The sequence below is a fragment of the Arvicola amphibius genome, chromosome 1, assembly GCF_903992535.2.
Source record: "Arvicola amphibius chromosome 1, mArvAmp1.2, whole genome shotgun sequence".
In the NCBI taxonomy this organism is placed as follows: domain Eukaryota; kingdom Metazoa; phylum Chordata; class Mammalia; order Rodentia; family Cricetidae; genus Arvicola; species Arvicola amphibius.
Window position 1 is genome coordinate 192899577 of NC_052047.1, and position 22396 is coordinate 192921972.

The window sequence follows — 22396 nt, forward strand, 5'->3', positions numbered from 1 at the left end:
GCCCAAGTTGGCCGGTAAACTTAAAGGCTACTGGCTGTAGGATTTCCTACAGCATAAGGTGCCTGTTGTACAAGTAGGATCCGTGTTTGGTGGTCCCCAGCACCAATGTAAAAAGCCTAATGCAGTGGCTCACTCTTGTGACCTGTGCTGGAGAGATGGAGAGAGGACTATTCCTAAGGCTGTTTCAAACAAGGTGAACAGCTCTTGAAGAACAGACTTTTGACTTCACGGGCATGTATTTGTATATGCAACTACACATACTTGAATATGCACACAAGAGAAATGGTATGTTTACTATATACATTATGTTGGTTTAATCATATTGAATTAAAAGTCCTTTCGGAGCCCGGCAGAGGTGGCGCATGCCTTTAATCCCAGCACTCGGGAGGCAGAGGCAGGCGGATCTCTGTGATCCAGCCTGGTCTACAGATGGAGTTCCAGGACAGGCTCCAAAGCTACAGAGAAACCCTGTCTTGGGGGAAAAAAAAAAACAAAAAACAAAACAAAAAAAAAAAAACAAACCAAAAAAAGTCCTTTCGGAGCCAAGCATGGTGATGCACTGGGATTCAGTAATCCCAACACTTAAGGAACAGAAGCAGGAGGATTGAATGTTTGAGGTCAACTCCTAAGCTATATAGTGAGACCGGGTCTTAAAAGCAAAAATAAAAAGAGCCAGCCTTAGTAGTGCACGCCTTTAATCCCAGCACTCAGAAGGCAGAGACAGGTGGATCTCTAAGTTGGAGGTTAAATTGGTCTATATAATAAGTTTCAGGACACCAGGGCTACATAAAGAGAACTTTGCTCAAGAAGCCGAATAATAAAGGAAAACCTAAACATTTTAAGATAGAGTTCTTACTCTTAAGGAGTTGTCAATAGTTAATAACGATTATTGTTTTTCCCCCCAAATTATAGATCAACCAAATGGCAACAGCACCAGATTCTCAGAGATTGAAGCTGTTGAGAGAGGTAGCTGGTACTAGAGTGTATGATGAACGTAAAGAAGAAAGCATTTCTTTAATGAAAGAAACAGGTACAATAAATGTGTTCTACCTAATTTTTGTCATCAGTCATTTTCTGGTGTTAATGTAGTTAAAAAGTGTTGTCTGGCTTCAGAAATGTATTAGGTGGTAATTTTTCTGAGTAGAGGGAAAATTAGTTGGAGGTAGTTTAAGGACTGAGGTTTCTAATACTTCATCTTTGAATAGGGAAGGACTGATATTAGATAATAGGGCCTTGGCAAGTCAACCAGCTTCTTATTCTAGCTTCCTTAGAAGTGTTATCAATGAACTGGTGTGCTTTTCCTCCCCTCCCTTCCATTGGAATAGCCACTGTTACAAAGTTCTAAATTGTTCAGAAAAATGTAGATGGAGACAACTTGGAGTCCTTACTAGTATATTTTGCTTTTCCAAATGCTACATCATACCATATAATAGCATAGAGACCGTTCTGAGTCCAAAGTCAGTAAACTGACACGAGTTTAGACTTGACCTCCCTGGTCCCAAGACTTCCTGTCTGCAGACTCCTGCTGTCTTGTAGACTATGGCAATTAAGGTAATGTCATGCCTGGATTATAGTAAGTGTTCATTGTATGGTAGCAACATGCAGTTAATGATAAATACTGAGTAATGCTGGTGATAATTTCTTTTCTTTAATGTGAGACAGCACATTGATGTGAAAAGAGTGTAAATTAAAGTCCTTTGCACATGTCAGAGTGACTGCTAGTGTGTAAATTTGTGCTTTTCTTTAAAAAAAAATCTTAGTTGCTGTTTTTACATTTTAGATTTCATTACTACACGATACCAAAGAAATAATGTTATACTTCTAGAGGATAATTTTATGTTTGAGAAGTGGTATTACATGAAAACTATTCACCGTCTTTTTTTTATTATTATTATTTTGAAGAGGGTAAACGGGAAAAAATCAATGAGTTGTTAAAATACATCGAAGAGCGGTTGCATACTCTAGAGGAGGAGAAGGAAGAACTGGCCCAGTATCAGAAGTGGGATAAAATGAGGCGTGCCCTGGAGTATACCATCTACAACCAGGAGCTCAATGAGACGCGGGCCAAGCTTGATGAGGTAAGACACGACCTTTACATCACAGTTGTTCTGCTTTATGAGCATGGTAAAACTTCTACCTACCTTTTAGTGATTCTTAATTAGAAACTTAAAAATGAAAATCTTTTTCTTTGTGAATTTGAGACAATTTTACTTTAAGACTCAAGCTAGTTGTGGCTACTGAGTTTTGGAATTACGGGAATTAGCCTCTACACCAGGCCAAAAAGTAATAGATTTATTGGTTACTAATTTTCTTTAGGTTACTGAAAAGGATATGTTTAGAGCTCTCATTGTACTAAAATACAGCAAATGGTTATGTCAAACTAGATATTTTTCTTCACATTTTAGAATGTATTTTGTAAAATATTTATTCTTTACAGAAAAATATTTTAGATTATCCTTGTATTTTATTTAGAGGAAAACTTAAAAGAATTTTCTTTATACATTTTTAAGTTAATTTTAGGTTAATTCTTTTTGGCAGTTGCAAAATAATTTTTTAACTGTGTTACATAATGTTAGATACAAAATGAGTTAGAAATAGTAGGTTGTTTTGTTTTTCAGCTTTCTGCTAAGCGAGAGACAAGTGGAGAGAAATCTAGACAATTAAGAGATGCCCAGCAGGATGCCAGAGATAAAATGGAGGTAAGATTATAAATAAGCTTCAGACTTATTTATATTTTTAACGTTGTAAATTTTTTGTACCAGAATTGTGGGGTGGTGACCATAAAGGGAGTGACAGAGATTAGGCATCGGAAAGTAATTGTTTTATTATTAAGTTTCAAGTGAAAGATGGAGCCAGCAAAAGTGGTGCACACTGGAAGCCAGCATCCCGAGTTCCTTGTGTGGGTTCTCTGGAACCCACATGAAAGTGAACGGAGACAACTGAGTCCAGGAAGTTGTCCTCTGACCCCACATGTTCCTCACCGTGTGTGCACGCAGGTCCACAGATGTCTGTAAAGAAGCGTGGCTGGTTGGTCGTCACGGGCCTTCCACTGTACTTCTGTTTCTGACTGGTTTTCTCCTCCTCATTAGGATATTGAACGCCAGGTTAGAGAACTGAAAACAAAAATTTCAGCTATGAAAGAAGAAAAAGAGCAGCTTAGTGCTGAAAGACAGGAACAGATTAAACAAAGGACCAAGTTGGAACTTAAAGCCAAGGATTTACAAGATGAGCTGGCCGGCAATAGCGAACAGCGGGTAAGTTAATAAAAGATGTGTTGACGAGCTACAGAAGATAACCTTTTCTGTGATGGTTGAGTGTTTGTAAAAGGTTTTTCCATTTGACTTTTACTCAAATACTAACTTTGTAAGTACTCTTTTTATTAATAGTTTAATTGTAAAATTGAGTTATTTTATAAAGAGATTCTTTTTTGCTGATGTATAAATTAAGCAGATTGCATTTTACTTGCTTTATTTACAGAAACGTTTACTAAAAGAGAGGCAGAAGCTGCTTGAAAAAATAGAAGAAAAGCAGAAAGAATTGGCAGAGACAGAACCTAAATTCAACAGCGTAAAAGAAAAAGAAGAGCGAGGAATTGCTAGGTCTGAGAATTTTCGCCAACCATTAACCTTGCAGCCTAGCCGTTACTGGTGATCTCTGGGTGGTTCCAGGTTCTTGGTCCCTTGTTCAAAGAATTGGGAAAGATGCTTAGACAAAGGAAAACAACCAGTAGTTTTACCTAGAGCAAAGCAGAAATCCATGTTTGAACACAAACAGGTAGTTATCAAGAGGTTGCTAAGGGGAGTAACTTACTTCCATTGTTCAATGCAGGTATGGGTCCCAGGTTGCCAATAGGTTGCTAGGTGCACTGTTAGGAGAGGGCTATGTGCATAGCCCAGCCAAGTGGAGCTCATGTTGCTAAGTCTGAGTTCCTCTATAGAACCTATGTGGCTGTGGGTGAAGAAGGTACCAGCATAATAAAGGCAAAAATCCTAGGTCCATGTCATCTAAGCAACACTAGTGATTACTGTGAACCATGTGGTTTTAATTTTTTTTTGAGATTGGATCTCTCTTTATAAGGCTAGTTTCTGTGTGTCATCACACCCATGGTGTTTTTGTACCTACTATAAGATCTCTAGAGTACTACTACTCAAAAGCCCTAGGAGATGGGCATGCCTTTTCTTTTTGGAAAACAGTCTCACTTTATGGCTCTAGGTAGCCTTGAACTCAGATCTGTCTGCCTCTGCCTCAGTGCTGGGACTAAAGGCATCATCATCATTCTCAGCTGCACTCTTTTTCTTGTGTGTGTGGTCATGCCATGGAGCATGTGGAGGTCAGAACACAATTTAAATTAGTTTTCTTCTGTCATGTGATTTGAAACTGATGGGGCTGAAACTGATGTTAGATCTGTCAGCAAGACTTTCTTCCCACTCAGCCATCTCCTGTTGGCTGCTGCTGTCTGCTTTAAACTAAAAAACCTAGGTTCTAAAAGGTTATGTTTTTGTTTTTGAGACAGAGTCTCCTTAAACCTGGGGTAGCCCTCAGCTCATTATGTTACTTGAAAAAACCTTGAACATTTGATCCTCCTGACCCCACTTAGGAAGTGCTGGAGTTATAGGCACCTGCACCATGTGTGCAACACCATACTCATATTTACACAGGTTACCGTGCTATTTCATTTGTATTTTAATAAATAAAGATTGCTAGTAAAACAGCCACTCTGATCAGCCTCACAAACCAGGCATTGGTGACACACACCTTCAGTTCCTGTAGCCACACTAGTTTGCCATAGAAACTGGGTAGTAATGGTGCACGCCTTTAATCTCAGCACTAGAGAGGATTGGGAGGAGTCAGGTCTGACACATAGTCTCATTCTGAGATTCCTGGAGGAAGGATCGCCATTTTGGACTGAGGTAGAGGTAGTGGCTGGCTCTTGCTTTTCTGATCTTCAGGTTCTATGTAATCAGAACATTTATGTTCTATATGTTTAAAACATATTATCCTGTAGGGTATTTTATTGTATCGTTGAAAGTCATGTATCAGTTAAATACAGTTAGAATGTGCTTGAAAGTTCCTGAGGCTGAACAGTGGCATTGTCAGACCTTTGGTCTGTCTAAAACCCTTAGTGAAGGGATTATTCTACTTGAGTGCTAATTATGATATCAAAGTTCATTTGGTGTCACATAACATAAAAACAGGGAGCACGGGGAGTTTATTATTTAGCAGTTATTTTTAGCACCTAACCAACTTCCCCATTTATTTCACTGTGGGGTGTGAATGTGCTCGCCACAGGTTGGAGACCAGAGGACAACTTTTATGAGTATTTTCTCCTTCCTGAGACATCTCACCAGCCCTTAATTTCTCTGCTGATGTAACTTTTAAGAAGGTAGTTTCTGTAGGGGCGATAATGATTACAATTTTATTTCTTGTTCTTTTCCATCTTCTGTAGATTGGCTCAAGCTACCCAGGAAAGAACTGACCTTTATGCAAAGCAGGGTCGAGGAAGCCAGTTTACATCAAAAGAAGAAAGGGATAAGTGGATTAAAAAGGAGCTGAAGTCTTTAGATCAGGCTATTAATGACAAGAAAAGACAGATTGCTGCTATACATAAGGATTTGGAGGATACCGAGGCAAATAAAGAGAAGAATCTGGAGCAATATAATGTAAGAACAATATTGCGCTTTTTTTCATTTTCTTTCTTTTTTTTTTTTGGTTTGTTTGAGACATTGTTTTACTCTGAGCTCAGACTGTTTCTAGAACTCACTGGGTTTTTAATCGCTTTTATGTATAATCACTATATAGTAAATTGGACATATCTGAATTACATCATTGTTGGATTTCAATATATATGTATTTGCTTTTTGTCAGTGGATTAAATTGATGATAAACTCTTTTTCTGTAGAAACTGGATCAAGATCTCAATGAAGTCAAAGCTCGAGTTGAAGAACTGGACAGAAAATATTATGAAGTAAAAAATAAGAAAGATGAACTACAAAGTGAAAGAAAGTTAGTAGACTGAGATCTGTTGTGATATTTCTGTGGTCTTTGTTTGGGTTCAGTGTTCTTCTCTTAATTAAAACTGTTCACGTCTCGTTCTTTCTGGTCAGTTACTTGTGGAGAGAGGAGAATGCAGAGCAACAAGCACTTGCTGCTAAGAGAGAAGACCTGGAAAAGAAGCAGCAGCTTCTTAGAGCAGCAACAGGAAAGGTAGGCGGGGCTTCTTTGTTCCTGAGCCGTCCATCAGTCTACAGCCTGAGTTCCAAGTAAAGAAGAGATCACTCGGAAATAGGAAGGAGTGGGATTTCATGTAGGCAGGTTTTCTTTTGTTTGCTTTATACTTTTCTACTTTGCTCTACTTGAGTTAGAAGTCTCCCTGTGTAGCTCAGGCTGATCTTAAACTCATGGTCTTGCTCAGCTGCTGAGTGCTGGAATCACAAGTGTGTGCCATCATGCCTGGTTCACTACTTACTAATGAAAGCAATTTTGGTTGTTAAATAAAGAGCCCATTTTAAACTCTAGCATCATAAAACAACCTATACCAGTGGTAAATATAGTTATTATATTTCAAGTGGATGATATGCTGGATGGTGTTTAATTTTTAAGATTATAGCCAAGGAATGGCATAATAGGTTCATTTCTTGCCAACAGGAGTGTCATTGGTGATGCTAATATTTTTCTCTAACTGGTTTACAGGCTATTTTAAATGGAATAGACAGCATAAACAAAGTGTTAGATCATTTTCGTCGAAAAGGAATAAACCAGCATGTTCAAAATGGCTACCATGGCATCGTAATGAATAACTTTGAGTGTGAGCCAGCCTTCTATACATGTGTGGAGGTCACTGCTGGTAACAGGTGAGGTTCTGGGTTTTTGTTTTTGTTTTTTTTTTTTTTTTTTTGTCTGACATTTAAGTGGGTTTTGTTGTTGTGTTAAAGATGAAGAAATGAGAACATCTTAAAACAGTTTTGTAGTTTTGTAATACAGTGTGTCTTCCGTTACCTGTTTATCCTCAGTTCTGTATTTAACTGTCTAATTAAAGAAGGTAGATGCTAGATACTTTACCCTTTCAGGGCTCGACAGGCCATTGGAACATTCTCAGTCTTTTCTCCATACACCTTGGATTGCATAGAAAAGCTGTGAACTGTGCAATCCTTAAATGCTGTCAACACCTTACAGTCTAGTGAAGATGTGTCTTACTTTGTTGTGTAGGTTATTTTACCATATTGTTGATTCTGATGAAGTCAGCACGAAGATTTTAATGGAGTTCAATAAAATGAATCTTCCTGGAGAGGTGACTTTTCTGCCTCTTAACAAGTTAGATGTGAGAGATACCGCCTATCCTGAAACCAATGTGAGTAAAAGTTGTTTTTGTTGTAGCATCTGTTAATATGTTTTGGTGCTTAGGTACTTTACATTGGGATTCATTGCTCTGTAAGATAGACATGCTTTCTTTGCATGGAGTATAGTTAGTGCCGGGTTGGGTTGAGGAGGGAGAGGTCACAGCCAAGTCATAAAACAAACCATTGTATATGTGTTTATTGTCAGAGTGACAGACAGCAGTAGGTTTAGGAATTGGAGAATTCCCATGTTGAGGTTTTCTGGATATGCTTTTTTGTTTTGTTTTATTTTGTGACAGGTTTTCTCTGCTGGGGTACACCTCCACCACCTGGCTTTGGATATATTTTTAAAATTTTTTCAACTAAGTTCAAAGTGTCTAAGTAGGTATATACACTTTAAATGAATTGCCAGCTTTAAAAATGTTAATTGCTTTGAAGCATTTGATCTCAGAATGTTGATTATCATAACAAACTGTTATGCTCTAGGCTTAAGGCTGAACCTATATTAGAATGATCGGTGATTTAAGCAGACTATTGAGAGTCTTGCTTTCAACTATGCCAGTTTTACCTTTGAAGCTCTGGGGAGGAAAATTGAGGCTCACCCATATGACAGAAGGCTAACAAAAAGAAAAAAAGAAAGAAAAAAGAAAGCTGGGAAGGTGACTCAGTGGGTGAGGGCATGTACTGCCAAGTCTGAGCACCCAGGTTTGATCCCTGGAACCCACCTGGTGGAAGGAGAGAACTGAGTCTTCCAAATGGTTCTCTGACTTCTATGTGTGTGCTGTGGCATGTATAAATAGGTACATACAACATGCCCAAACGGGTGCACACACACAAATACTGCACAGAGGGAGAGAGTTTGAGATATGTGTAGCTCATTGGGAGAATATTTATATAACATGCAAGATGCTCTGGGTTCAGTCCTCAGCATGACAGAGTGGATGTAGTGTGATTCTGTCTGTGCAGTATAAAGAGTGAGCTAATTAAGATAACAGGCTAGAGAGAGAGAAGGTAGCATAGTCTGAGTAGTGCTCACCTTCAGTGGGTAACCACACAGTAGCTGTGGTGCAGTTAGACATGGCTTCTGCACCACAGTATATTCCTTCTTGTGCTGTGTGGTGGTTAGCTTGTTCTCTCTCTGATTATTAAAAAAAACCTGTTCTGACTTGAGGAAAGAAAAAAGTGAAAATGATATATATGTGTGTATATGTGCAAGTGGAGGCCAGAGAATGTCCTCCTATCCCTTTCCACCGTAATTTTTGATAGGGTTCACTTTACGAAGCCTAGACCCCACTATTTGGCTAGATTGACTGTGCTGTGAGCTCCAGGGATCTACCTGTCTCCAGCCTCCCAGCTCCCCATGTCCCCCGTGCAGTGGTCACAGGTGTGCATTGCTATACCTTGCTTTTTACATGGGTGCTAGGGGACTGACATCAGGTCCTCATGCTTACACAGGAAGCCCTTTACCTGCTGAGCCATTCTCCTAGCCTGTGAAATAAATATCTGAAACAGTATTTTTCTGAATATCTAATTTAGATGTCTGTTATATCTAATTAGAACACCGAGGAAATAACTAGTTTTATATTTTTGCCTTTATGTCATATATACTATCTCATCTTTCCATGTGTTACCTCATGTAATCTTTACAATCTTATAAGGAAGGGGCTGTTGTACAGTCTTAAACACATAGTAGGTCTTAACTAGGTAAATTAAGCACACATCTCCTGGCAGCAGAACTAGAAGTTAAACTTTCATGGTCAGGTCAGCTTAGGGTTATTCTTCACAGTAACCAGCTGTTAAACCTTTGGTTACAGGAGCATAATTTCCATGCTAGTTCAGTGCAATGATTTTTTTTTTTTTTTTTTGGTCTAATGTTTTCTGTATAAAAACCAGTAATTTAGCCAGGCAGTGGTGACACACACCTTTAGTCCCAACATTTGGGAGGCAGAGGTAGGCAGATCTCTATGAGTTTGGGGCAAACCTGGTCTACAAGAGCTAGTTCCAGGACAGACTCCAAAGCTACAGAGAAATCCGGTCTCAGAAAAAAACAAAACAAAAAACCCAAAATAACAACAACAAAAAACCTGGGTAACTTATAATATCAGGTCATTTGTATTAACTTTTATTTCATAAAGACATAGATGATACTCATTCTGCAAACAGTTTCTAATCAATTGTCATAGTATTTTTTAACATGTTTGTTGTAGGATGCTATTCCTATGATCAGTAAACTGAGATACAATCCGAGGTTTGACAAAGCTTTCAAACATGTGTTTGGGAAGACACTCATCTGTCGGAGCATGGAAGTTTCCACTCAGCTGGCGCGTGCTTTCACTATGGATTGTATTACTTTGGAAGGTTTGTAACAGCAATTAGCTTTAAACACTCTCTCATGAAACATTTAACATGGTTTGCTTAATGTGTCACTCAGGCTGTAGGCATATTGGTGAGTAGTACATTGTAGGATTTAGTCATATTTTAAGAATATTTGAAAATTCCCATCAGTTTCATCAATTTTTAAAATGTCTAAATAAAAGTATAGATCCTACTTGTAAGTGTAAATGTTTGGTCTCTGGCACTGTGTGTGGTCTCCCCTTTGGCTGTTGAATAATGAAGCCTGTGGACTTTTTCTCAAAAATTAAAACAGTGGCTGAGCAGGGGTGGTGCACACTTTTAATCCTGGCAGAGGCAGTTTGAGCCAGCCTAGTCTACAAAGTGAATTTTAGGACAGGTCTACATGGAAACCCTGTCTTGAAAATAAAGAATAAAAGCCCGTTTAGAAAATTGTTTATTAGAATAATTACCAAAATAATTTTAACATGATTCTTTAAAATAATAGCAGTGGGTCTAATAATTACTTTTTTGTTTTGTTTTTTGAAAACAGGGTCTCAACTGTGCCCTGTTTCTGTTCTGGAGCTCATAATGTAGACCAGGCTGGCCTTGAGCCCAGAGAAATCTACCTGCCTCTGCCTCCCAAGTGCTGGAATTAAAGACATACACCACTATACCCAGCTGACTATCAAAATTTCAAAAATTTACAACTTTCATGTAAATAATATTTTGATATTTGTAATGAATGTAACCTGACATAAAAATAGCTGTTTTCTTTATAAAGAAGTCACAGGTGTTAATAATGCTACATTTTCTTCCAAGGGTAATAACAGACTTTTTCCCACTCAAATATAATTGAACTTATCTATATAATTCAGGATAAGAATTTTTAATAATGTAGGTTTACTATTCTCATTTTTGTTTAATTTCTCAGAGTAACATGCCCACATTGCTGTCAAACCATCTGTATAAAATAAACTGTAAATATTGTTTCATCCTAGAACATATGAGTGTCTCTTAAGGATGTTCTCCAGTTAATACAATCACACCAAAAACTTTGAATATTAACAGGCAGTGCCTCTTGTCCCCTCCCTTTTTTTGGGAGAGGAGGTTGACGACACACAGGGTTTCACTGTGTAACTCACACTGTCTAAGAACTTATTGTGTAGACCAGCCTGGCCCTGAACTAACATCCCCCTGCCTCTGCCTCCCAAGTCTGTATTGAAAGTGCGCCACCACACCCAGCTCCTTTTCCCTTTCACTTCCCTGGAAAGGGACTTTGAGAAAATGTCCCATTCTTTGGATTTGTCTTGTCCCTCATTAGATCCCAGTTCATTGTTCTTGGTATGATGATAATGTGTGAGTGATGTTTGTAACTTAATGCAGCAGATAATGTGTCCAATAATGACGATGCTGAAGTTGATCATTAGTGTGTCTCCCGGGTAAAGATACTTTTTTTTGTCGCTAATAATATGGGAGCTTATTCATGGGACTACATGAGCTGGTCGTGATACACATTTTGAATCCCAACACGCATAAGGGGCAGGTGTATGGATGAATGAATGCATGCTAGGTAGATAGGTAGGTAGGTAGGTAGGTAGGTAGGTAGGTAGGTAGGTAGAGTCTACATGAATATCAGGTTCCCTGACAATTGCTTAAGCACACTTTGTTAATAACTCAGGAGTTCCAAGAGGTGATTCTTCTCTCATGTACTCTACCTGTTACTTTGGCAAAGAACCCTCCTCTCAATTTTTTTTTTAAGTATTTGTGGATTCTTGCTTTAAATTCACTGTGGTTCCACATTTGCTCAAATTTTTGATTCTCAAATCTTACCAAATTAAAGACTACCAAATTTAATATTGAAAAGTAAGGTTTTTTTAGAGTAGCTTAAATTCTTAAGTTACCCTTTTCAATCTTGTGTTGTTAAAGCCCTTAAGTTAGTATTTCATTATAAGTCAGCTTGCATAAGAAGGCTACAATACAGAAAACTGTCTTATGTTTTGTTCGCAGGTGATCAAGTCAGCCATCGAGGTGCTCTGACTGGAGGCTATTACGACACAAGGAAGTCTCGACTTGAGTTACAGAAAGACGTCAGAAAAGCAGAAGAGGAGCTGGGTGAACTTGAAGCAAAGCTCAATGAAAACCTGCGCAGAAACATTGAAAATATCTTTTTGTTTGTGCTTCAACATAAGATCTTGTTTAACCTCAAGGACTAAAGAAAAATTTTAAAAGTAATGCTGATTTATGTCTCACTGTTAAGTAGTTAATACCAGTGAGTGCTTTGAAGAAATAGAACTTGAAGAACAGCAAAATTCAGGTTGTCAGGCAAAGAGGAAATGACAGGAAGCCCTGGCTGATGTTTCAAGAAATGTAGGAAGCATTGTAATGCTGTTACTAAATAGATGTAAAGTATGTAAGCACTGGAAAGTGTCTTTTAGTGTATACTCTCTTGACACATTTTTGCAGATTTAGTTTTAGTGGAGGTAATGACAACAATTACCCGAATCTTAGTAGCTGTCGTTCTTCCAAATAAGTGTAGTGCTTCGGGAAGGGTGGCTCGTTCTGCTCGCAACAGAACACTGTGCCTATGCATTTCTTAAACAACTGTGGTGCTGTTGGTGTGTGCATCCTGGTTTTGTCCCCTAAGAGTGTGGCTACCTGAGCATCGGGAATTTTTACTACTTCAGGATATCCTTAACTGAAATGTATGTTTTTAACTGCAATTTTGTAGTTCAAATAACGTACAGAAAAAGACAGATGGCTTAGCTTTGGTCCTGCAGGGATCTTGTGTATGATACTTTAACTGCTTCAGTGTGGCAAGATATTAGGACAGAGAGTATGAGGAAGAATTAAGAAAAGGGATTTTTGTGTGTTGGGTGCTGGCTCAGTGGATAAAGCGCTTACAGCATAGCACGAAGACCTGAGTTCGGATCCCCAGCTCTCATGTGAAAAGTTGGGGGTGGTGGTGCTTTCTGTACGCTAGAACAGAAAGCAAGAAGGATGGAGACAGGTGGATCCTAGGAGTTTGCTGGCTAGCAAGTTTAACCTACTTGTGCTTTCCAAATTCATAAAGAAATTATGTCTCAAAAAGTAATGGAGAAGGTAAAAGAAGACAACCAGTGTTAGCCTCTGGCCTTCCCCCACATGTGTGCATGTGCACCCCACCCCCACGCACACAGATACAAAGAGAAGAAATGTTGACAGCTGAATAGCTGACTATATTTGCCAGTCTCTTTAGATTTACTATTACTTGATTTTACTTAACATACTTTAATAAAAGTCTTTCATTTTGTTTTATTCAAGTATAAGTAAAATAAATATGCACATTTTAGAATAGAATGTGTAATGAAATGTTTCAAACTTCTTTTATGACCGAACATTTTTAGCAATAGTATTAGAGTTCAACATTGTTGTGGTCCATAAATTTGGGGACCTTACTTAGGGATAGAGGAGAGTGCATGACGATATATTGTAAGAACTGAAGGGAATTTAGAATATGTGCTATATTTACAACCTTAAGAGAATTTTCCTTAGCCTTGTATATGGATTAATAATGAAATTGATCAGTTGATGAACCAAATGCAGCAGATAGAGACCCAACAAAGGAAATTTAAAGCTTCCAGAGATAGCATATTATCAGAGATGAAGATGCTAAAAGAGAAGAGGCAGCAGTCAGAGAAGACCTTTATGCCAAAGGTCCGTAAGTATGTTTGGTTATAGCTATAGTGTAGACTTGTTATAGCTACAGTGTAGACTTGTTATAGTGTAGACTTGTTATAGCTGTAGTGTAGGTTGGGCAGGTATCTCATGCTGTGTGATATCAGTAGCAATAAGACAATACAGTGAAAGAAAAAAAGATGGTTTCTTAATTATTATTCAAAACATCCTGTCAATTTTTGTTCTTATGAATATGTCTGATGATTTTTGTATAGTTGAACCTTGTAATATTTGTCCCTCCTCAGTTTTGTATTATAAATACCTATATAACTTTAATTATCAAACTGAGTATAGTCCTGGGGTATACTTGGTGATGGAGCCTTGCCCAGCAGGGTGATGCTGAGGCCCTGGGTCCAACTCCCACCAACAGGGAAAAACTTTATTGTACATGTTTCATTTGATTCTGCTTTTATTCCAATACACCTATCGTTCAGTAAACCTAACAGAAGCCTACCAACACTTAATAGTACTTTTATAATTGAGTTGATATAGTTATTTAGCTTGCTTAGTGTATACATAGTTTGCAGGGTTTTACTATTTATATGTATTATAGTGACTAATATTAATAAAAGATAATTTTATGTAGCAACGTAGCTTACAAAGCTTGGAGGCAAGTCTGCATGCCATGGAGTCTACCAGAGAATCGCTGAAAGCAGAACTAGGAACTGATTTGCTTTCACAACTCAGTCTAGAAGATCAGAAAAGAGTAGATGCACTGAATGATGAAATCCGTCAGCTTCAGCAGGCAAGTACACCTAACAGTGAAGAAAACATTGAAAATTGACTATTGTCAAGAAATACAGGAAGACCCTGTCTCAAAAAATAAAGTATTTGATGTTGGGATGGTGGCGCTCGTCTTTAATCCTAGCACTTGGGAGGCAGAGGCAGGCAGAGCTCTGTGAGTTCGAGGGCAGCCTGTTCCACAAAGCAAGTAACAGGATAGCCATGGCTACACAGAGAAGCCCTGTCTCAAAAAAACAGAACAATAACAACAAAAAAGTTGAAAGAGAAGAATGTTAAGAAAATAGAAAAAACAGACAGGCTTGGAATTTGAATGCCCAGGAGAGTAATAAGGTTTTGTTGATTGTCTAAACTATTCTGGGTATCTTAGGATTATACATTTATATTTGTCATATTGAATGTTGTTATCAGTTAGTTCGGCAGTCACTTTTAATGAAATGCATTAGAGGACACAGGTTGATTTTGTCTCACATCATAGTACAGTCTATATCATCAGGAGCTGGAGGCAGCAGAAATGAGCATCCGTGTTCAGCTTGCTCTCTTTTTATGCAGTTCAGATCCCTAACCCATGGAATGGTACCTCTTACATTCAGAGCAGGTCTTCAGATTAGTCTAATATAATCCCTGTCTCACAGACATGCCCACAGAGTTGTCTCCTGTGTGACATAGAGCGGTATTAACCATCACAGTGGTAACTGCTAGCTCTCTCTCTATGCACTTACGTGTATTTGCGTGCGCATGCACGGATATAACCACCTTTATGTATGATATTTTAATTAAGTATTTTAATTACATTTTTTTCTGTTTTTGTTTTATAGGGCTCTTCACGTGTAGCCTACTTTGGCCACTCATTTATGTGTGGGGTGTGGGGTGGATTTGTGTGCATACATGTCGAGGTCAGAGGACAGCCCTAGGAAGTTGCTTCTCTCTACCATGTATATTCTGGGGTGGAACTCACATTGGAAGTCTTGGCAGCAAATACCTTCATTCACTGAGCCATTTTGCTAGCCCTTTTTTTAAAAATACATTGTCGTAAATGGTCAACACTGAGTCCAAAAGATAAAAGGAGGGTTAAGAAAGTTGGTTTTTTTTTTTTTTTTTTTTTTTTTTTTTGGTTTTTCAAGACAGGGTTTCCCTGTAGTTTCTAGAGCCTGTCCTGGAACTAGCTCTTGTAGACCAGGCTGGCCTCGAACGCAGAGATCCGCCTGCCTCTGCCTCCCGAGTACTGGGATTAAAGGCGTGCGCCACCACCACCCGGCCAAGAAAGTTGGTTTTGGAGCATGTCTTTTATTCTTATTTAATGTGTATGAGTGTTTTGCTTGTGTGTATATGTGTACACTGAAATGGCCGGTTTTGGAGGCCAGAACAGTATGTCATATCCCTTGGACCTTGAGATACAGATGGTTGTGAGCCACTGTGTTTTGTGTTCTTAAAGGCTGAGCTGTCTCTCCAGCCCTCTTGGTAACATGTCTTATAAAAAACAACTAGGAACAAAGACAACTTTATATATATATTTAATTTCATGGCTGGATATGGAGATTAGAAGATGACTTGATAATCTGTTCTCTCCTTGCACCACATGGTCCCAGGGATGGAAAATCTCCCATTTCAGTTCATTTGCGTATAAGCAGGAGGACGGCAGATTTAGTGGTGTTTTCTCTTTTTCTTTCTTAAACATTATTTTATTGTTTGTATGTGTGATGTTGGGGTGGGGTGCGTATGTGGAAGGCAAAGCACAACTCAGTGGAGTTGATTGTCTACTTCTACCTCTCTGTGGGTCCAGGATTGAAATTGAGTCTTCAGGCTGTGCGTTTGCCTACCTGCTGAGCTGTCTTCCTGGCCCTTAGCATTTCTTAACATATTTCATAATTCTGTAACTTTTTCTTCTACTATTCTAGGAAAACAGACAGCTGCTAAATGAAAGAATTAAACTAGAAGGTATTATTACTCGAGTAGAGACTTACCTGAATGAGAATCTGAGGAAACGTTTGGACCAAGTAGAACAGGTACATCCTACTTTGAGCTCCTTGCTGATCATCAACTACAGAAAGTGTATCAGTAAATACTGATTGAAAGCATCAGAAAGGGACCGAAAGATCCACTGAGTGTTCCTTAAGTTGAAGTTTAGCACTGTCACCTAGTGTGTGACTTGGGTAAATCACTTAACATTTCTGTTGCCTTTTCTGTAGTGTGAAGTAAGTGTAACAGGAGCACCTACTTGTATTACTATAATCTTGTGTTCTATATGCTTACATGCTCAGTGTTACTTTATAGTTTCTTAGTAGTTAGGCACTAAGATTTTCTAGTAATTGCAGTATTTTTTCCTCTGTAAGTTATGTCCAAGTATGATGCATACACATATATGAGACATATACTTTCTCAAATGTTCATTTAAATAGCTAATTGTAACATTTTAAACTCAAAATTTGTATTTTGAGATTTAATCTCATTAAACTTTTTTTTTTTTTTTGTATTGCAGGAACTTAATGAATTAAGAGAGACAGAGGGTGGTACTGTTCTTACTGCCACAACATCAGAACTTGAAGCTATCAATAAAAGAGTAAAAGATACTATGGCAAGATCAGAAGGTAACTACTTAGTTGAACTTTTTTTCAGTATTTTGTTTAATTTAGTTTTGCAAAATTGTTTGCTGCAAAATGAAATACAAAAGTAACTTTTATTTTGTTAAAATGATTCTGGCAGTTTTATGAGACTAGTAACATGTTTTGTGTTTTATTTACTGGGGAAGTGGCAGAGGTAGACGTGAGCAGGAAAGTGCAGGGGCAGGCATGATGGGCACTGTGGCAGGTGACTCTTCCCTTCACCACGCTGGTTTCAGGGAGTGAGCTCTATCCAGTCAGTCAGTGGCTGGTCTGGTACTCGTTTTCATCTGTTTGATTGGGTTTTTGTTTGTTAGTTTGGTTGGTTGGTTTTTGGTTGTGTATGTCCAGTGTTTGAGTAGCCCTGACTGTCCTGGAACTTGCTCTGTAGACTAGGCTAGCTTCAAACTCACAGAGATCTGCCTGCCTCTGCCTCCCCAATGCTGAGATTGAGGTATGTGCTACCATGTTGTTAACAAAAGATATAATCCTAAGGACTGGAGAGATGGCTTAGTGGTTAAGAGCACCGGCTTCTCTTCCAGAGGACGTGAGTTCAATTCCCAGCATCCACATGGCAGCACAGTTGTCTGTAACTGTAGTTCCAGGGAATTGGCATCCTCACACAGACGCACATGCAGGCAAAACACCAGTGAACGTAAAGTAAAAGCAAACAAATCATTTTTAAAAAGATTTAAAAAAAAAAAAAAAAGTAAGTCCTTTTCTGTGTTGTCACCATATGTCCTGGATGCCCTGGCTGGTCGTCTCAGGAGCGTTACTGGTGTTGAGAGGAGAGGCGAACACCAGGTCCTCCCCAGGCCATGCTCCAGAGTCACGTCCAGTTCCTAACTGTGGTGCTCTAAAGGGGGGAATTGTTATTTCTTTAAGTCACTCATGGTACCATGTCCATATGCAAATGATCCTACAAATTTCCTATGGTAGTGCTCAGGAGAAAATGGTCTAGAATTAGGTGATTTGTGAATTTCACTGAGAAAACTGAAAACCTGCCTACTTTAGAAAATCTGACCATGAAAATCTTTACTCAGATACCATTCTGCTTATGAAATGATAATACCCTTAATTTTCTTTCTTTTTTAATACATTTTTTATTGATATTTACTGAGCTGTACATTTTTCTCTGCTCCCCTCCCTGCCTCTTCCCTCCCCCCTTCAGCCCTCCCCCAAGGTCCCCATGCTCCCAGTTTACTCAGGAGATCTTGTCTTTTTCTACTTTCCACTTCCCATGTGGATTAGATCTATGTAATCCTCTCTTAGTGTTCACATTGTTGTTTAAGTTCTCTGGGATTGTGGTTTGTAGGCTGGCTTTCTTTGCTTTATGTTTAAAAACCACCTATGAGTGTTAATTTTCTTCTTATCCTATCTTAGATTTGGATAATTCCATTGACAAAACAGAAGCTGGAATTAAAGAGCTCCAGAAAAGTATGGAGCGCTGGAAAAATATGGAGAAAGAACACATGGATGCCATAAATCATGACACTAAAGAGCTGGAGAAGATGACCAACCGCCAGGGCATGCTGCTGAAGAAGAAGGAGGAGTGCATGAAGAAGATCCGCGAGCTGGGCTCCCTTCCCCAGGAAGCGTTCGAGAAGTACCAGACGCTGAGCCTTAAGCAGGTAAATCTCCCTGCACTTCATTTAAAGTATCCTTGCAGACTTCCCTGCAGTGTGTGAGGATATTAATATATTTTCTCTCTTAGTTGTTCCGAAAACTTGAGCAGTGCAACACGGAGTTAAAGAAGTACAGTCATGTTAACAAAAAAGCTCTGGATCAGTTTGTGAACTTCTCTGAGCAGAAGGAAAAGTTGATAAAGCGACAAGAAGAATTGGATAGGGGCTACAAATCCATCATGGAATTAATGAATGTGCTTGAACTTCGAAAATATGAAGCTATTCAGTTAACTTTCAAACAGGTATGTTCTGTTGATAATGGAAACCCAGACAGACAAAGCTTCAGTTCTTGCGTTTGAAGGTGGATCTAACATATGGGAAGTAATGCCGCTTACTGCCCCTAAATAGTGATTTATACAGCTCTGGAAAGGGTTGTTCAGTTGTTTTGACTGAGATTTAAAAATACATCTGATTAAATACTTGTTTCAAGCAGAACTATTCCTAAGCCACATTTGTATTTCAGTTGAGTTTTTTTTTTTCTTTAAGGTTTCTAAGAACTTCAGTGAAGTGTTCCAGAAGTTGGTACCTGGTGGCAAAGCGACTTTGGTGATGAAGAAAGGAGATGTGGAGGGCAGTCAGTCTCAGGATGAAGGGGAAGGCAGTGGGGAGAGTGAGAAGGGCTCTGGCTCACAGAGCAGTGTTCCGTCAGTCGACCAGTTCACCGGAGTCGGAATCAGGGTGTCGTTCACAGGAAAGCAAGGAGAAATGAGAGAAATGCAGCAGCTCTCAGGCGGACAGAAGTCTCTGGTGGCTCTTGCTCTGATTTTTGCCATTCAGAAATGTGACCCTGCTCCTTTTTACTTGTTCGATGAGATTGACCAAGCGTTGGATGCTCAGCACAGAAAAGCTGTGTCAGGTACAGTTTTGATTTTCTATTCAGTAAGAACTTGCTGTGCCTGAGGAGGGGGATATAGTCCTACCAGGCAAGCGTGAGGGTCCAAGTTTGGATCTCCAGTGCCCACCTTAAAGTTGGGCAGGGAGCCAGTGGAGACGTGAGGACACTGGGAGATCGAAGGCCATCCAGTGTAGCCAAAACCATGAGCTCCAGGTTCAAGTGAGAGACATTATCTTTTAAAGAAAGAAAAAAAGAAATGAGGTGGATGGCCAGGGAGACTGGCAGGAAGACATTAATGTCAACCTCTGGCCTAAATATAGGTGCCCTGAAGAATTGGCTGGGCTAGGGATGTAGCTGAGTAGAGTGCTTAGCCAACCAGCACAAAGTTTTGGTTTTGATATCCAGTATTTCATAAACTGGGCAAGGTGGCATTTGTCTGTATTCCTAGCATTTAGAAAGTACAGGCGGGAGGATCAGGAGTTCAAGACCAGCCAAAGCTGCATATCAAATCAAGTTCATGGCCAGCCTGGGATGCATTGAACCCTGTCTCAAGAAATGTCTTCAAGATAATAATAATGGTGGTGGCTTAGCCCTTTCTTAGTGACTTTTGCCTGGTGTGATTGGGCAGACAGTGTATATTCAATAAATATTTTCTCTGAACAGCTTAATAGTTTGGTATTAGACTATTATCAGAGTTTACTTCTGAGAAATAGATGTAATTCTACTTAATTGAAAATCCTTCAATAAAATTTTGATACAGAAGACTTAAAACATTTTTTCTTTTTCAGCATTAAGGGTAGTATTTGTGGGTCTGGAGATAGGTCAGCAGTTCAGCAGCATTGATGACTCTTGCAGGATCTGGGTTTGATTTCAAGCATCCATATGGTGACTCAGGGCCATCCATAATTTCAGATCCAGGGGACCCAACACTATCTTCTGACTTTGAGGGAGGTACCGGGTACATACATGGTGCACATGTATACATGATAATAAAACGTTTGTGCACACACACAAAAGATACTCAGAACATAGTACTGATGCTAAATCTGATCTTACAAGCTGAAAAAGCTTTCAGATGGAGTAGAAGCAGGGTAGTTAGCATTTGATTTTGTATGTATATGAGAAAATGATTGACATTTCTATGTTAAAAATCTGTTTCAGATTTATTTTGGGTTTTTCATTTTGAGACATTGTCATATAGGATGAAGTTGGAAAACTTGTGATCCTCCAGTCTCCTCCTACATTCTGTGATTATATTATCACCATACTGGGTTAGAACTTTCTTGATAGTAAATAAAGCATTATATTCTATAGCTGTAAGTCATACTAGGATGAAGGGGAATTTTTGGTTGGTTGTTGTCATTGTTTCGAGACAAGGGTCTTTGTGTGGTTCTGGCTGTCCTGGTTTACAGATTGAGTTCCAGGACAGCCAGAACTGCACCTGGCTAATTAAAGATTTTATTCCTACTTTTGAAAAGTTGATAAGTTTTGAAAACCAAAAAAAATCACAGGCTGCTTTAGCAAGTGTGAATTTTAGGCAAGAATAAAAACAGCTGCTTTTGAAACCTCAGGTGTGAGAACAGATTTGTAGCTTACTCCTTGTTTCCGCAGATATGATCATGGAACTGGCTGTGCATGCCCAGTTTATCACTACTACTTTTAGGCCTGAACTACTGGAGTCAGCCGACAAATTCTATGGCGTAAAGTTCAGAAATAAGGTAATTTCATTCTGTCTTAGGTTGGTGTTTGTTTTTCATTGTATTTTTTATTTTGGTTTTGTGTTATATTACTTAGAAAGTCATTGTTTAAATAATGATCTCTTCCTAGAAAAAGAAAAACTTTCTCTTTAACTTTCATGCCATTTGTTACCTTGATTTTCATTAGGTGGGTATGTGAGTGGCCAAGTGCTTGTCTAACATGCATAAGACTTTGGGGTTTGGGGCAGCCATCCAAAAAAACTGAGATAGAACCCAGGCTGTCCTCAGCTGGCAATCCTGCCTCTACCTCCTGAGTGCTGGGATTATGTGTTGACACCATGCCAGGCTGTAGGATGTTTTTTTATTCTCCCACATTGAATAGACAGGGTTATTATAATAAAGACTTCCAATAGCCGGTGCTTCAAAATCACTTGACATGGCACGTAAAGTTAAAATTTTCTGGGTGGTAGCCGTATATATTAGATACTATCCTATGCAGTGCCAATACTGATACATTCCTTTAAGATCTAACAGACTTTCTGACATTTATTGTTCTTCAGGTCAGTCACATTGATGTGATCACAGCAGAGATGGCCAAAGATTTTGTAGAAGACGACACCACCCATGGTTAATTGAAAGATACTGTCTGCTAGTATGGAAGATGTGTATAATATTGTGGTCTTTATAACCAGGAACTGTAAATTTTAAAACTAAGTAATTGGTTATTATTGAGCTTTTGGATTTAGACTACACAGTCCTTTTATACTTGTCTTTGTATTTTATAAACTCCCCTGTGATGTTACATTTCTACGTATAGTTGAGGAATTTTATTTCCTACACAGCTTTTTGTAAAGTGTCCTCCTATTTTAAATCTTTTGAGATATTCTAAATATTCTTCTGAATTATTTTATCAGTTATACATTTTATAGCTTCTATTAAATAATTGGTTTGTGACTAATTTAGTGTAAATGTGGCTTTTTGTCATTGTAATGGTTAGAAACAGATACATATTTTGCATAAGAAAGTGTTGCTTTCAGCTAATAGAGGATTAAAAATGTAGTTCCATATTCTGTTCATTCCATCAGTGGGTTTTCAGTTCTGGCTGCAGGTTTTAATCTGTTGTGAACAAAGTGCCACACTGCTAGGTCTTTCCTTGGGCCAGTCCAGTCATATTCTTAAGAGAGTACTGTCTCAGCTACCTTGCTTGTAAATTCATTGGGTAATGCTGAGTTCCTTTGAAGGTTTCTAAGCACCCTGCTTTCACTCAACACAATAGTCCTTTAAACATTTTGTCTGTCTGTCCATACACCCAGAAGCGGGTATCCGATCTCCTGGGGCTAGTTACAGACGTTTGTAAGCTTCCAGTGAGGTGCTATGAATCGACCTTAGGACTGGACGAGCAGCCAGTGCGCTTAGTCACTGAGCTATTGCCCCCGCCGCTCCCTTCGGACGCTGT

The 22396-nt window shown here is 38.9% G+C and overlaps 1 protein-coding gene across 1 annotated transcript in view; it reads left to right on the plus strand.

Moving 5' to 3' along the window:
• Smc3 (structural maintenance of chromosomes 3) overlaps positions 1-21898 on the plus strand; it is a 39328-nt gene extending 17430 nt beyond the window's left edge. Inside the window, exons 8-28 of the mRNA XM_038345659.2 lie at positions 913-1030; positions 1903-2078; positions 2619-2699; positions 3090-3254; positions 3478-3599; positions 5447-5660; positions 5900-6003; positions 6105-6204; positions 6691-6851; positions 7207-7348; positions 9542-9692; positions 11676-11828; positions 13210-13361; positions 13969-14127; positions 16022-16129; positions 16603-16711; positions 18107-18354; positions 18438-18650; positions 18895-19264; positions 20855-20961; positions 21501-21898. Of these exons, the coding sequence (XP_038201587.1) occupies positions 913-1030; positions 1903-2078; positions 2619-2699; positions 3090-3254; positions 3478-3599; positions 5447-5660; positions 5900-6003; positions 6105-6204; positions 6691-6851; positions 7207-7348; positions 9542-9692; positions 11676-11828; positions 13210-13361; positions 13969-14127; positions 16022-16129; positions 16603-16711; positions 18107-18354; positions 18438-18650; positions 18895-19264; positions 20855-20961; positions 21501-21572 (3225 nt within the window). The 3' untranslated portion in view covers positions 21573-21898. The remainder of the gene's footprint in view (positions 1-912; positions 1031-1902; positions 2079-2618; positions 2700-3089; positions 3255-3477; positions 3600-5446; positions 5661-5899; positions 6004-6104; positions 6205-6690; positions 6852-7206; positions 7349-9541; positions 9693-11675; positions 11829-13209; positions 13362-13968; positions 14128-16021; positions 16130-16602; positions 16712-18106; positions 18355-18437; positions 18651-18894; positions 19265-20854; positions 20962-21500) is intronic.
• The last annotated feature ends 498 nt before the right edge of the window (positions 21899-22396 follow it).